Source organism: Orcinus orca, chromosome 6 (genome assembly GCF_937001465.1).
Source record: "Orcinus orca chromosome 6, mOrcOrc1.1, whole genome shotgun sequence".
Taxonomy (NCBI): domain Eukaryota; kingdom Metazoa; phylum Chordata; class Mammalia; order Artiodactyla; family Delphinidae; genus Orcinus; species Orcinus orca.
The window spans coordinates 71,783,081-71,797,431 of NC_064564.1; the positions used below are offsets into that span (position 1 = coordinate 71,783,081).

General features: G+C 38.2%; 1 protein-coding gene across 4 annotated transcripts in view; it reads left to right on the top strand.

Moving 5' to 3' along the window:
- MAMDC2 (MAM domain containing 2) overlaps positions 1-12,321 on the top strand; it is a 168,420-nt gene extending 156,099 nt beyond the window's left edge. For 2 of the 4 annotated variants that reach the window (XM_049710931.1, XM_004276410.3), the window contains exons 13-15: positions 5,667-5,926; positions 11,070-11,154; positions 11,293-12,321. In XM_049710931.1, the coding sequence (XP_049566888.1) occupies positions 5,667-5,926; positions 11,070-11,154; positions 11,293-11,357 (410 nt within the window). In that variant the 3' untranslated portion in view covers positions 11,358-12,321. Of the gene's footprint in view, positions 1-5,666; positions 5,927-11,069; positions 11,155-11,292 lie in introns of those variants that run through there. The other 2 variants (XM_049710932.1, XM_049710933.1) reach the window with 1 other exon arrangement.
- The last annotated feature ends 2,030 nt before the right edge of the window (positions 12,322-14,351 follow it).

Sequence of the window (14,351 nt, forward strand, 5' to 3'; positions counted from 1 at the left end):
TGCTACCCAACTAGGCTGTAACTATTGGGGCAGTTGGCTCCAGATTATTAAAATCTCCAATCTCCCTCAATCTTTTCATAACTTGTCACACTAGTTTCTGATATTGTCAGACTCTGCTTACACAAGAGAAGGCTTCTATGACAGGCTTTTAAAAAAAATAGCGGTAAAATATACATAACATAAAATTTACCATTTTAGGCATTTTTACATACGTAATTCAGTGGCATTAAATACATACACCTTGTTGTGTAACCATCACCACCATCCATCTCCAGAAATTTTTTTCATTTTCCCAAACTGAAACTCTGTACCCAATAAATAATAACTCCTCATTTATGACAGAGCTTTAAAAATCATTTAAAAGATATAGCAAAGAACAATTTTAGAGAGACGCATTTAGCAGTTGTTCTTCCCAAAGCATTGGTATCTTTTTTCCCTGATTGTTAAGAATCCTCTTTCAGCTTAATGAAGCAGCTAGCTATTCATTCCACACGGCCCCCAACTCCTTCCTGGCCCTGGTGAGAGGCGGCTGCTAGACTAGAGGAACAGCTGCTTCACTGCTCCAAATTACAAATATGGTGTGTGTCTCAACACATCACAGCTGCTGAGCAAAGAACAGATGGGACCCTCATCTCCCAGTAGACCCATTGGAACCCCCGTCTTGAATGTTAAACAGTGATCCACAGAGAGAAAGTGATTTGTTTTCTCTAGTTAATAATCCCTTCTGCAGACTGGAATCCTTCATGTGCAGGAACACGTAAGCCAGTCTGAGGTTTCAGCACTGGGGCTCCTGGCTCCAATCCATAGCTTTTGTTTGCTGAGACAGACAGCATTTGGAGTTGGAATGTGGCAAAGCTTGTCAACACACAGGGCTTTTCTCTGCTTTCCAAACACATGTGAGGCAGACTGGCTCTCCGTGAAGCTGTGATCTTTTCTGGGGAAAGGAAGTGTCACATGCAAGTCAAGAAGCAAAACATATTTGGAATCAAGAGGAATAATTGGTCTGGGCATCAAAGGGACAAATTCTGATCAGTTGACAAATATGTTACAATTATTTTTAGGTATAGATGTTGATCTAGATTAGTCTAAATCAGTATTGCCTTATGGAATATGCATATGTGCTTAAAATAGAAACCGTTTAAAAAAACAACAACAAAAAAACCTGAAGGATTTTTGGAACGGTCAGCATTACTCAAGAAAAGCAGACTGGTGCCAGTGCCCCAGAGAGGCACAGTTATACTGACACTCCCCTGGATGTTACCCCTCTCTTCCAAAAGCAGCACAATTACACATGTCAAACACCTTAGGAGCTTTCATTTCATCTTTCATGGTGCTAAACACAACAATCTCTGGAACTGGAAGCCTTAGGTAATGGCTTCAGTCAGATACCCAAGACCCAGAGACGCATGAGCTGAAAGCATTACCAGAGTAATGCTTCATCCAGTTGAGGCTAAATGATTAGTGCACAGTACTCACGAAAGAAAGAATTCAGTTAGATAATCCTGGAGGTGATTAGAGGTTTACCTCTCTTCCAGGACCTCAGACTATTTTGGCCAGGACTCATGTCGTTATCACTGGGATGCACTATCATCACTAGACGGAAGATACTTCTTGGGTCATCTCTCACTTATGATGGATCTATTGCTTCCTTTCCACTCTGAAAACACTTCATGTTTTAGACCCACAATAGTCTCTACTTTCCAGTTTCCCAGTGACAGCATCTTTCAGAGGAGCCCTCCCCGCCCCACAACTGAGTGTTTCATCTTTAGCCAAGGTCCTTTTCTTAGGATTCAAGTAGGCTTTTGAGTGCCCCAAAGCCAGGCACCAAAGTTATTTTTCTTTGACTTTCTTCTTATTTACCTAAGAATTATTTCTGGAGGAAATATTTTTTAATTTAAACATGCATTAAAGTAGGGTTTCAGTTCACTGTGCTATACTAACTTATGTATAGGATAGTATGGAATACCTTTGTGCATAGTAGGTGAGAAACCGTGGTCATCTCATGCTTTGACTTTATTTTCCATGGAATTAAATTAAATACACCCTTCTGTAAGGATTTTGTGTATCTGTATTTGTTTATATCTAGTCTTGCTTAAGTTAGGAAATATTAGAGAAAAGAACAACAAAATTTCCTCTCATTGCTAAAGGTGTAAAAACCCCAGTGCTTCTTGTGTAGCAATTTTATTGCCAGTGAAAGAATGAAGATAATGAAGTTAAGAATGTGTGTTTGGTTAAAAAATACATCAGATGGTGTGGAACTAGCTTGAGAACACTTGCTTTGATATGACTTTAATTTTATCAAAACTTGGACTTGTTCCAGCTTTGCCTTGGAGCATCCTATTCAAGTACATGTCTCATTGCCAAGATCCTCATGCAACTGGAGGGACCTTGGTAGAGCCATGTGCTTTGGAAATGGTCAAACAGGTCTGTGGCTTAGAGCTGTGGAAAAAATTCATTTGTTCATTCAACAAATATTATTGGGCATCTACTATGTTCCAGGCACTGTTCTAGGACCTGGAGGCATAGTGAAGTAAACAAGGAAATATCTCTGCCTTTGTGTGTTCCAGAGGAAGGAGACAAACATAAAAAATAGGAAAATCATACAGTATGTTAAGAGGCAATTAAATGGTGTGGAAAATAATAAATTAGGGTATAGAGAAAGAGGGGTGCCAGAGGAAAGGAATTGCTATTTGAAATGGTGTAGTCAGAATAGGCCTAATAGAAAAGGTAATATCTGAGCAGAGTTAGAGGTGAGAGAGCGAGACCTGAGATTATATGAGAGAAAAGCCATTCTAAGCAGAGTTTAGCACACATAAAGGCCCTGAGGTGGTAGTATACCTACTGTATTCCAGGAACAGTAGGGAACTCAGTGTGACCACACAACCCAGAGTGAGTGAGGAGAAAGGTGGTAGAATCAGAGAGCTAAGAGAATGAGCAGGAGATCGTATGGGGCCCTAAACATTTTCAGGCATTCAGCTCTCACTCTGAGTGAAGTGCTGAGCCAATGGAAGGTTTTGAACAGAGGAATGGTAAAATCTAGCTTTTGTTTTAGAAGGTTTACTGTGGAGGCTATGTTGAGATTAGATTGCAGAGAACAAGGGTAAAAGCAAGCAGACTAGTTGGGAAGTGTTGTATTAATCCACCTGAGAAATGACACTGGCTCAGACCAGGCGGTAGCAATGCAGGTGGTGAGGAGAAAAATGACTGGATTCTGGACATATTTTGAAGGTAGAACCAACACGAATTCCTGACCATCTGGATGTGAAGAGTGAGAGGAGGCGAAGAGTGGCATATGATGGCCAGGTTTGGGGCCTGGTCAACTAGAAAGGGTAGGATAGGCTTTAGGGCAAGGCTGTTAGGAGCCTCGTTTTGACCATGTTCAGTCTGAGATGTCTACTTGACAATATGTGGAGATGTCTACTAGGCACTTTAAATAAACAAGTCTGGATTGCAGAAAAGAGGTTGGAAATTTAAATTTGAGATATGACAACACAGAGCATTTAAAGCCATGAAACAAGATGAGATCACCAAAGGAGTGAGTGAGAATAGAGAAGTTCAAAAACTGGGCCTTGGAGCATTCCAGGGTCAAGAAGTCAGAGAAGAAAGGGTGAACTAGCAAAGGAGTAAGCAGTGAGGTGGGGGAAAAACCGGGAGAGGTCAGCTTCCCACAGACCAAGATAAGAAAGTCCTTCTAGGAGGCAGGAGTGATCTACTCTGTCCAATGCTACTGATGACAAGAATGACCAGGACTGAAAATTGACCACTGATTTTAGTAATGAGGATGTCATTGGCGAGCATGCCAGAAACATGACAATATTTTCCCAATATTTTAGAGCAGGTCATGGGGATGACTGGTTGACAAAGCCCACACCCCATGACTCTGATCGCCCAGTTTTTCAGGGTGATTACTGAGTGAAACGCTGGGGGAAGGGGTTGCACAGTGCACACTATTTGATAAGACCAAATTGGGTAGGACTCTTTCTCCCACCCTTTTAATAGCATGTAGGATTCTCAGGTCTTTACGGAAATGAGGGAAAGGAAGAGGAGGAGTGCCTTGAAGGAGCGTAGGTGGAGCTTCTGATCAGTTCTGGTTGGGGTATCTCACGCACTGCCTTTTGGGAAATGAATGGACCTCATTGATTAAACTTCAAACTATAAAGATGCTCTAGAAGCCATTTCATTTGCATGCATTATTTGGGATCTCTTTTTTTCCCCTCAATGCAGCCATTAATTTGTGTGTGAAATAATAGATAACACTATGTAAAAATTATTTTTAGATTGTGTATGTAAAAAAATCAATATTGGCAAAGAAGACAATGAAATCACATACAAAAACCTGTGCATATTTTTTCAGGTAGAAGAGATATAAAGTTTTCATCAAATGAGCAAAGATTAAGAGCTACTTATGTAGAGTGCAAGGCTTTTTTAAAAATGAGCCACAGGTGCACAGAATTATATTATGGCTGTATTATTCTAGAAATTACTATTACTATATTGCCTGTTTCAGTAGCTTCATGGTAATTATTTAATACCAACCAGCTCAATTTTGCGGGGAAGGCTGATCTGTAGTTTTGTCCCATTTCTGTGGTGTAAATACTTCCATCATGGCCCATTTCAAACTACCAATGTGAAGCCATTTGGACCTACCAACAGAAATCACACAATTGATTGTTGGGAGCCAGTGGAAACAGGCTCCAACACACCACTGCCTTATTTACATGTGAACTAATTCCGCTTCTGCCTGAAACCAGTAAATTAAAAAGCAAACTAAAGTTAGGAAAGGAAAATGGAAATGTAAAGTGTTATATAATTAACATGTATATGATGTACAGTATATAGTATAAGATATATAATATATAAAATGTCATATATAATTATATTAAATATTATATAATTATATTTTCAAGAAGTGTCACAGAAAACCTCAGGAAAGAGGGCAGGACAGGAAACTCATATTTGAATATGTATTACATGTGAGCATATGTCGCACACATTATTTAATTCTCACACCTCTGTAGCACAGGTTTATTAATCCTTATTTTTAAATTGAAAATAGGTTCAGAGAGGATAATCCATTAGACCACAGTCACACAGACAACAAATGTTAGAGCCAAGACTTGAACCCAGATCTACCTGACTATTCCCCTAAACCAGTGTCTAGAAGCTCAGAGTATTGTCCACGAATTAGTAGGATAAATTCTGATATGTTAATTGCCACCTCAGTGGCACAATACTAGTATATTTATTACTTCCTGTATATTAAACTGAATTATAAATTATTACATGAAAACACTTATTTTGATGGTCTAAATTTTGTAGCATATTTATCCTCCTTGGATTATACATATTCTCCAAAATTATAAATCCTTTATCAGTACTGTAGTGAAGTCATTCATTGACTCTGATTTGTTTCCAAGAACACTATTCAAAAGAGAAAGAAGAGGGGAGGGATAACTTAGGAGTATGGGATTAAGAGATACAAACTGCTATACATAAAATAGATAAGCAACAAGGATTTACTGTACAACACAGGGAACGATATTTAATATCTTGTAATAACCTATAATGGAAAATAATCTGGAAAAATATACATGTATATATAAGAGAAAGAAGCGAATATAATTAGTGTCCTTTTTAACAATACCTGATGTTGCATTGCTGTCAAGGCTACTACATGTACATCGAGGCTTCCCACATGGTGTACGGACAAAAAGCACGACTCTTGTCCAGGCCTCTACGAGGAGTCACTGGAAAACACTGCTTGACTTTTTTCTACCACATGTATGGAGCAGGGACTGGCCTCCTGAATGTTTATTTGAAAAAGGAAGGTGACAGTGAAGAGTCCCTCTTATGGAGAAGAAAAGGTGAGCAGAGCATCTCCTGGCTACGAGTGCCGATTGAATACACCTGTGAGAGGCGACACCAGGTAAGCCAAAAGAGATGAGAATCAAGTGATGGGAAATGTTCCTTTAACCTTCTGATGCTCTTTCTTTTTCTTGCTACCATCAAGAATGTTTTGTTCTTTTTCAGGGTCATAGATAAAGGCAGTACTTGTTTAAGAGTAAAAATAATTAGTCTACATTGACTGAACCTAAGCAGTGAATGGGAAATTAGGCAGAAAGAGAAAGCTTTGGGTATTTATGCATAAAGTGATTTTTGCAACTCAGTGATGAAAGTGTATCTATTTTTGTCTTGGTGCATTCTGAGTGTCAGGTATATTCTGTGTATCCTGCAAACTTCCAAAACAGCGTCTCTCTTTCTTCTAAACATGGTGTTACCTAATTAGTTGTTGCAGCTGCATCTTTCACTCATCATTAGCCGCACACAAGGGCTTTTGTTGTAAGCTTCTATTTAACAGAGTATGTGGTCCAGAGTAAATTTTTAAGCCTCTGTCCGCACTGATGCAGAAGAAACTAGTCTTGATCCTATGTCCTGGGTCTCCCCTTGGGTCTTCTCACGGGCGGTAGAAGACCTCCATCCTACAGGATCCCAATTACAAGGGAATCTGGACAGCAATAAGAAAGAGCCTTTTCAATTCCAATGGGTGAGATTAAGCAGCCAGTTAGTCTAGAAATCAGCAGCCGCCTCCTGAAAGCCACTGACTTCACCTGCCTGCCGTGAGCCAAGGCTCCAGAAAGCTCTGGGGAGATATCATCAGACCCCTGACTATTCCTGAAATTGCTCTATAGAATTCCAGGTGTGACCTTCAGCTAAAAGCCCTACTTCCTCCTCATCCTTGCTTCTGGACCAGCACCCCTCAACTTCAACCACTGGCCGCTTGGTTTAAGCAAATCTTGAAGGAAGATTTAAGGAAGAAGTATCCAAAAGAAAGACATTATTTTACACCAGCCCTTAACCAAAATTAATTTTCTGCAGATCTAAATGGGAATGAATTGCAGAAGCTCAGGTGACCAGGTTACAGTGCCATCTAGGGTGCTGGATTGCTAAGAACAAATGACAGAGGGAAGATGTGCCGTTCTTTACTGTTGGCCCATTATCTCGGCATGGATAAAATTATCTAAAACTTTAGCAAAGATAAAAAGCCCCAGGAATAATTTTGATAGTGATTTAATATCTGCTTACAGAAGGAAAATGGATCACTCAGGAACTTATTGATATCATTGATCATCATTCAGAGATGATGAATTAATTTTTTAGGCTATCAGGGCACTCATACTCCTACCCTATTCAAATGTCCTCAAAGTGTGGTCCTGAGACCAGCAGCAACACCTGAAATGCATATGTACCTAATATGAAATTCGCCTGAAATACACATTCTCAGACCCCACCTCAGAACTACTGAACGAGAAACTCTGGGGATTAGGGCCCTGAAATCTATGTTTTAACAAGCCTCCTGGTGATTCTGATGCACTCTAAAGATGAAGAATCTCTGCTATTGGGAGAAAGGAATCTGAGTCTCTCAGGTGGAGCCTGAGCACAGATGTTTTTTAAAAGCCCCAAATGATGCTGATGCAGAAGAGCTCTAGAATTTGAGTTCTATGGAACAGGTGACTTCCCAGCATCTAACCTGGGGGCCAGGTACAGGTCCTTGCATATACTAGACTTGCTAGGTGGCTTGTTGTTTGAAAATATTTTTGAGCACAAAGTAGTGAGGCACCTGGGGTGGCATCTTGGGGTGTTCAAGTTCAAAGGTGAGGAATGACCTGAGAGACTTTCAGCTCTCAATTTGGAAAGAAGATTCCAGACCATTCCCTTTGGCTCAGAATGGAACAGATGTGAACCTGCCATGAGGAATTTTCTTCTTGATTTTGTGATTCCCTCAGGACTGTCTGGAGACCACGATGAACTAGGTTCTCCAAAACATCCTAGTGTCTAATAAAACACAGAGACACTCATGTGCAAATGGCCATCTTCTGTGTGCCAGGTACTTACAGTGCTGAGAGCTGTGCATGAGTTCTTCCAATTGATATTATAGCTCCTCTTTAAAGATGGGGAAAACTAAATCTCCAGCTGGTCAGTGGCAGAGTGAGAACTCAATCCCAGATCTGACTGGTTCCAAAGTTTGTATCTCTAAGCCACTGTTCTACGTTCCCTCCCACCATAGAAGTCCCAAAATACACTCATTGCCCTGGGTGCCACAAGCACTGAGTGATCTTGGAGAAATGTTATCCTCTCTGAGACTGTTTATACATTTTCAAAATGGGGTAATAATGCCTGCCGTGCTGATATCACCAGAGTTAGAGTGAGGGTCCAATGAGATTATGCTTGTGAAAGGGTTTATAAACTTTAAAGTACCAAACTATAAAAAGATACTATTATTGTTTCTAAAAATATATTCTCTCCCAAATATCTCTGGTCTTTATAACCATGGCAGACTTGGTAATCTCAATAGCTACATCAGGCATCCAGACTGAGATCCTATAGTATAAGGCCAAAATATCTCCTTTTAATAAATATTTATTGACCATTTACTATTTTTAAGTGCCGGGGATACTGCAATGCACATAGCATAGAGTTCCTACTCTTTTTTAGTTTACATTTTAGTGGTGGAGAGGTAGAAAATGTGAAACAAAAATATACAATGTAACATCAGGTGTTAATAAGTGATATGGAAAAGAATAAGTCAAGCTGATCAGGTAATGAGGTCAAAGAAGTATCAGGGAATACTCATGTAAGGCCTTGGGTGACATGGTAGAGTTTGAAATTTATTCCAAAAGCAATGAGAAACCATCAGATGGCTTTAAGGTAATACAGTCTGATTTATATTTTAAAACGATCACTCCAGGTACTACATGGACGGTAGGCTGCAGTGGAGTAGACTCTGGGGGCTCCTGCAAGAGGAGTAGGAGTGGTGGGTTGGGCTGTGCAGCAGAAGTGAGATGTCATCAGAAGCCCACAGGACTTCCTTCCGTGTGGAATGTGGGGTTTGAGAGAAAGAGTCCAGATGACCTCAAAGTTTTTGACCTGAGCAACTGCTAGAGTGGAGTCACTCTTTGTTGAGATGAGGAAGACCTTAGGTGGAGCAGATCTGGAGGAGTGAGGGCGGTATGTGCAGGAGGGAAATTAACAGTTGGTTTGGTCTGGTTTGGTTTTTGATGTGCAAAGCTTTTGATGTCTATCAGACATCCAAGTGGGTGTGTCAAGTAAAAAATAGGCTATGAGACTGGAGATCAGGAAAATGCACAGAACTAGAGAAGTAAATGTGTACATCACTAGTGGTGGTGGGCAGGTGTAGGTGATTTTTAGAATGCTGTAGTACTGCCGTCATTTGAGATTTATCCTATAGGGGAAATACCTGGGTGGCCTCTGGATGATATTCCAGTCATCAGACTTTTTTCTTTGTAGAAAAAAATGCATTAAGTGGCAAAATTTTAATCATGTCCTTTCCTAAGGGATTTATTAAAGTGCTAAGCAGAACCTGACTCACCATTGATCAAAAACACAAAATGATTTTATTTCCTTTGGATTCCTTGCTTACCTTTCCTCCTCTGCTCTCAGGTATTTTCCTCCCTGATTTCTTATATTTTGATACCATTGAAAGAGAGTGTTAGACAAATTCTTAGCTCAATGAAATATTTATATCATTCATATTGTTCATTATACTGCCTAACATTTAGTAGGAATTATTATGTGCTGGGTACTGAGCTAAGAGCAGGTCTTCAAATTTTCTTATTCATGGTACCCTTAATCTCAGTAATTTTTTTCCTGGTGTCCCTAGACCAAAATATAGCTAATGTTCCATTTATCAAGTAGTGGAGTCCCAACAATTAGTATTTATGTGCTAATGACTTAGTAACCTTTTGAAAAAAATAATATACTTAAACTGAAAGAAAAAAATAATATTTCTATCTAATTCTAAAATAACCACAATTATTTAATAGAATTTCTACAGATACAAATAGGGGAATAATACAAAGGGGCAATCATGATGCTATAAAACGGTGATCACTCAAATATGAAGGAAATTCAAAGGAGAGGATTGTATGAAATCAAGTGTTTGGCCCAACTGAAGACAATTCAGGGTATAATTCCATCAGGTGATTTTCCTATTATACTTCCATTGCAGAGGTGGAGGTCAAAAAACAGATTTTACTGTTGTCCAGAAAACCAAAACACTTATTAACTACACTCATATGTCTTCCTATCAAGATGTGTTAGGACATTTTTTCCTCTTTTTGCCATTTATTTGGATTCTTGTTTAGGGTCATATCTTTAGAATTTCTATTAATGTTATTTTGCAACATTTCCGTCGTTAAAGCTTCTTTGAGTCATTAATTTCAAGATAGTTTCATATGCTTATTAATTATCCACTTTATAGTCTCTGATTTAGTTTAAATCATAAACTAGTTCAATGGGGAGTCATTTGCTCATAAAATGAGTAGAGCAAATGTGTCTTCTGGACGATTTTCATTACCTACAAGCCTCCCTGGAGTATTCGGTGGTTTATTAACCATTATCAGAGCAGCCTTAGAGCTGGTAATATGATCTATTTTCCTTAGAACCTGAATATTTGATCAGTTATTTTCTTCTAGGATCTAAAGTCATGAAACTGGTTTCCTCTTTTTCTTGGGCTGTGTCTTGGATGTTATGGTATTTAACATGATAAGTGACCCATTGTCTTTTTGGTAAATTTAATTGTTATATGTTGCTGTTCATACTTGGGTCTCATCCGTCATTTTAATTCTCCCACCTAGTACTACTATGAAGGTAGCTTTAGGGAGAGCCTAAGGGATCTTAGGCTTCTGGGCCCCTCACTCTCATAGGCCCTGTGAGTACCGGGAGTAGAATGTTCTAGGTGGGGACGGAAACCAGGTCACCACCAGGAGGCATTTCTAGGTGGGCATTTCTGGGAAATTGCCTAAAAACGTCTCAGAAGAAAGGAACTTGAATCTCCAAGGCTCCAGTAATTTTTGTGAATTTCTTTAAATTTCAAATAAATATTCCCTTTTGTACCTAAATTTGAATTGGTGATTTTGTATTATTTTCCTGAAAGGGGGCCCCTGAGAACAATCTAGGCTTCCAGACCCATACAGCCTGGATTTGCCCTTGACCAGCATTGTTTCACCAGGATGACTCTATTTCTAAATTCAAACTTCATTATTTTTCAGATAATTTTTGAAGCCATTCGGGGAGTGTCAATAAGAAGTGATATTGCCATTGATGATGTTAAATTTCAAGCAGGATCCTGTGCGGGTAACAATATTTTTACAATTATATAAGTTTGACTGAAAAGGGATTTTGCAATAGTCTCAAATCATAAGAATGCAAATTAAGTATTTTCTGCAGTAAAAATAGAGAAAACTATTATTGTCTATTTGTCTTTCCTGACAGAAATGGAAGATATAACTCAGCACTCATCAGGATATTCTGAGGACCTAAATGAAATTGAGTATTAAGGAATGATCTGAATTGGATTAACTAAACAAAGCCATACCTCTCTTCAATCAAAATGAAAAAAAAAAAAGACAAATGAATACTGGACAGTCTTAACCATTTCATAAGTTATAAAATGACTTCAGAGCACTCTTTTTCATTACTTTTGCAAAAAATACTGACTCAGGGCTTTTTTTTTTTTTTTTTTTTTTTTTTGCATATGACAACTGTTACTAGAAGTACAGGCTGCTGGTTTTGCCTAGATCATTCATCTTAATTTTGGTACCAGTTAAAAATACAAATGTACTATATTGTAGTCATTTTAAAGTATGCAAATAAAGGGCACAATCAAAATGAGATGTGCTCACTTAAATCTGCATTCAGTGAATGTACTGGGAGGAGAATAGGTCTTGTGGGTTTTCTTTTGAAGTTCAAGTATCATAAATATTTTTGAAGTAATAATGTGAGGTGTCAGTAATGTCTGCAGAATGAATGCAGCTTTTCACAGTAACAAGTTAATCTAAGAAAATAAAGTCTTATTTTCTATGTTTTATTCATAGAAATGGAGTATTAATTTTTAAATATTTTTACCATATGTGATAACAAAGGATCTTTCATGAATGTCCCAAGGTATAAGTCAGTATTAATTAATGCTGTATTACAAGGCAATGCTACCTTCTTTTTTCCCCCTTTAAACTACTTTTGAAAGTCACTCTGAACACTTGGATAGAAATTGCACTCTTGTTTTGTAAAGCAAGCTTAAAAATGTTTATGTACACATACCCCCAGATTTTTATAATGGGTTAAACAATTTTACTGATTTTTAAAATAAATGTTTTAGTAATATTTTGAGTAATATGAATTCAAGCAGATATACTAGACTACTGCCTTTTATTTACATGTTTAGAAAATTGTGTATACATATTTGTATACCCAAACAGCTGTTATGAAATTACGATTACCTAATAAAAAATAATTTGAAAATCTCTTCACTAGCAATTAACTTTTTTCAACATTATTTTTCTTTATCAGAATATCTTCACTGTATAACTGCCAATTCTAATTTGAATCTCTCCTCTGCCACACTTAAATGCTTCTTAAGCCTTTTTATGTGTGACATAAGCATTGCAAACATGGATGCAATAATTAATTTTTAAGGAGTGTTTTATTTCACATAATCTCAATTTTCTCCCAAATTTTATCTTATTAGAATGTAAACTCTGTGAAGACAACAACTCTTTCTTGTTTTATTTGCTATTGTAGTTTCAGTACCCAGAAGAATGTCTTGGTATATAGTAGGTACTCAACAAATAAATACTTGAATGAATGAATGAATGAATTTAACCCACCAAACATCCCCCAAAGTGGATATATTATTATCCCTTTTTATAGATAAGGAAGCCAAGGTGCAGAAAAGTGAAAAAATTACTTAAGATTTTACCACTGTTAAGTGGAGAAATTTAACAGTCAGGTCTCTCTGACCCTAAAGCCCAAACCTCTTAATTGCTTTGTGTGGCCAAAAATCCACTGTGCTCATGGATTTGGGAGGTTTTCCCACTCAAGAATGTCAAAACCCGTAAATTAATCTGTAAAAAGCATTATAGCTCCTCAAATGCCACATTACTTAGAAAACAAAAAATACTCCACTATACAAAATAAACATCCTGAAGTTCATGGAGAAAATAAAATAAACTTTTATAGTAAAGCAAAATTTTGTAACTCAAATCCTTTCTATTTATGATGATTAATTACCTATGGGGGGACATCCCTAAACAGAGTTGAAACACTGGGGAAGGAAGATTTCAAGATGTTGACTAATTCATCAGCATATTAGACATTATAATTTCTTCAAAGCATTATTCCTGTCCAGAGCTTAGTTATATTTGCTGAATAAAGAACTGAAGATTGTGTCAGGACCTAACACAGTATGTAGTGCATAATAAGGGATTTATAATATGTGGTGAAGGAATGAAGTCATTCACCAGACTCCTTGCTTACAGATTACATAAATCCATGGTAATGATCATTGCTAACATTTATTGAATACCTATTATTTTCAGACATCGTTCAAAGACCTTTACATGTATTTGCTCATTTAATCCTACAACAATCCATGAGGTAGAGCTAGTGATATTTCCATTTTGTAAGTAGGAAAACTAAATCTGTCCAAGTTCAGCAGCTAGTGTAGGGCTTGGCTTTGTACCTTGATCTGCTTCACTGTTCTTGAAAAAAAGAAACAACAAGCCCAAAACAGAGTCACTCGTGCTAAGCCCCACATCAGCAAACCAAGACTTAGTAGGTAACCTAACTGCAGTTATAACCTCCCCTAGGACTGTAGTCTTAACAGGTCAGTCTGGAATTTTCTGGTCAGCACCAATGAGGTAATCAGCCACATAGGCCCTTCCCATCCCTCACGGGAAGATGAAGTAATCCACTCTCTCCTTTTGCCTCTCCCCTCCTGTCTATAAAAGGCTTCCACTTTATACAACTCCTTGGAGCTCTTCTCTACTTGCTAGATGGGCTGCTGCCCAATTCATGAATTGTTCAATAAAGCCAATTAGATCTTTACAATCGGCTCGTTTGAATTTTTACTCAACACTGCCAAACCTGTGCTGTAATCCTCACAAGACTGTCTTCTGAACTTCCTAACTCTCCTACCAACTCCATCCCCAATACCAAAGGTTCCAAGTTTCCCTCACTCAAGAGGATTTATTGGCTACCAAAATTGCTCTGAAGGTTGCCAAACCAGAGATACTACTTGGAGCACTAGCTTTGGGAAGTGGAGTGGGGAGCAGGGGTTGGGGGCTAATTATTGACTTAGGGCAAAAAGGCAGGAGGTAACTATTACCAATTGTTGCTGAGAAACAACCTGAAGTTCATAGAAGAGAAGAGAGGAAGTGGAAGGTGAGCAGATGAACTTACCCTCCCTTACTCATGCCCCTTTTGCAGGATTCGCTGATTGGATACTTCTCTTCCTTTTCCAGGTTGCCTTGGCCTTCATTTTAACTGTACTTCAC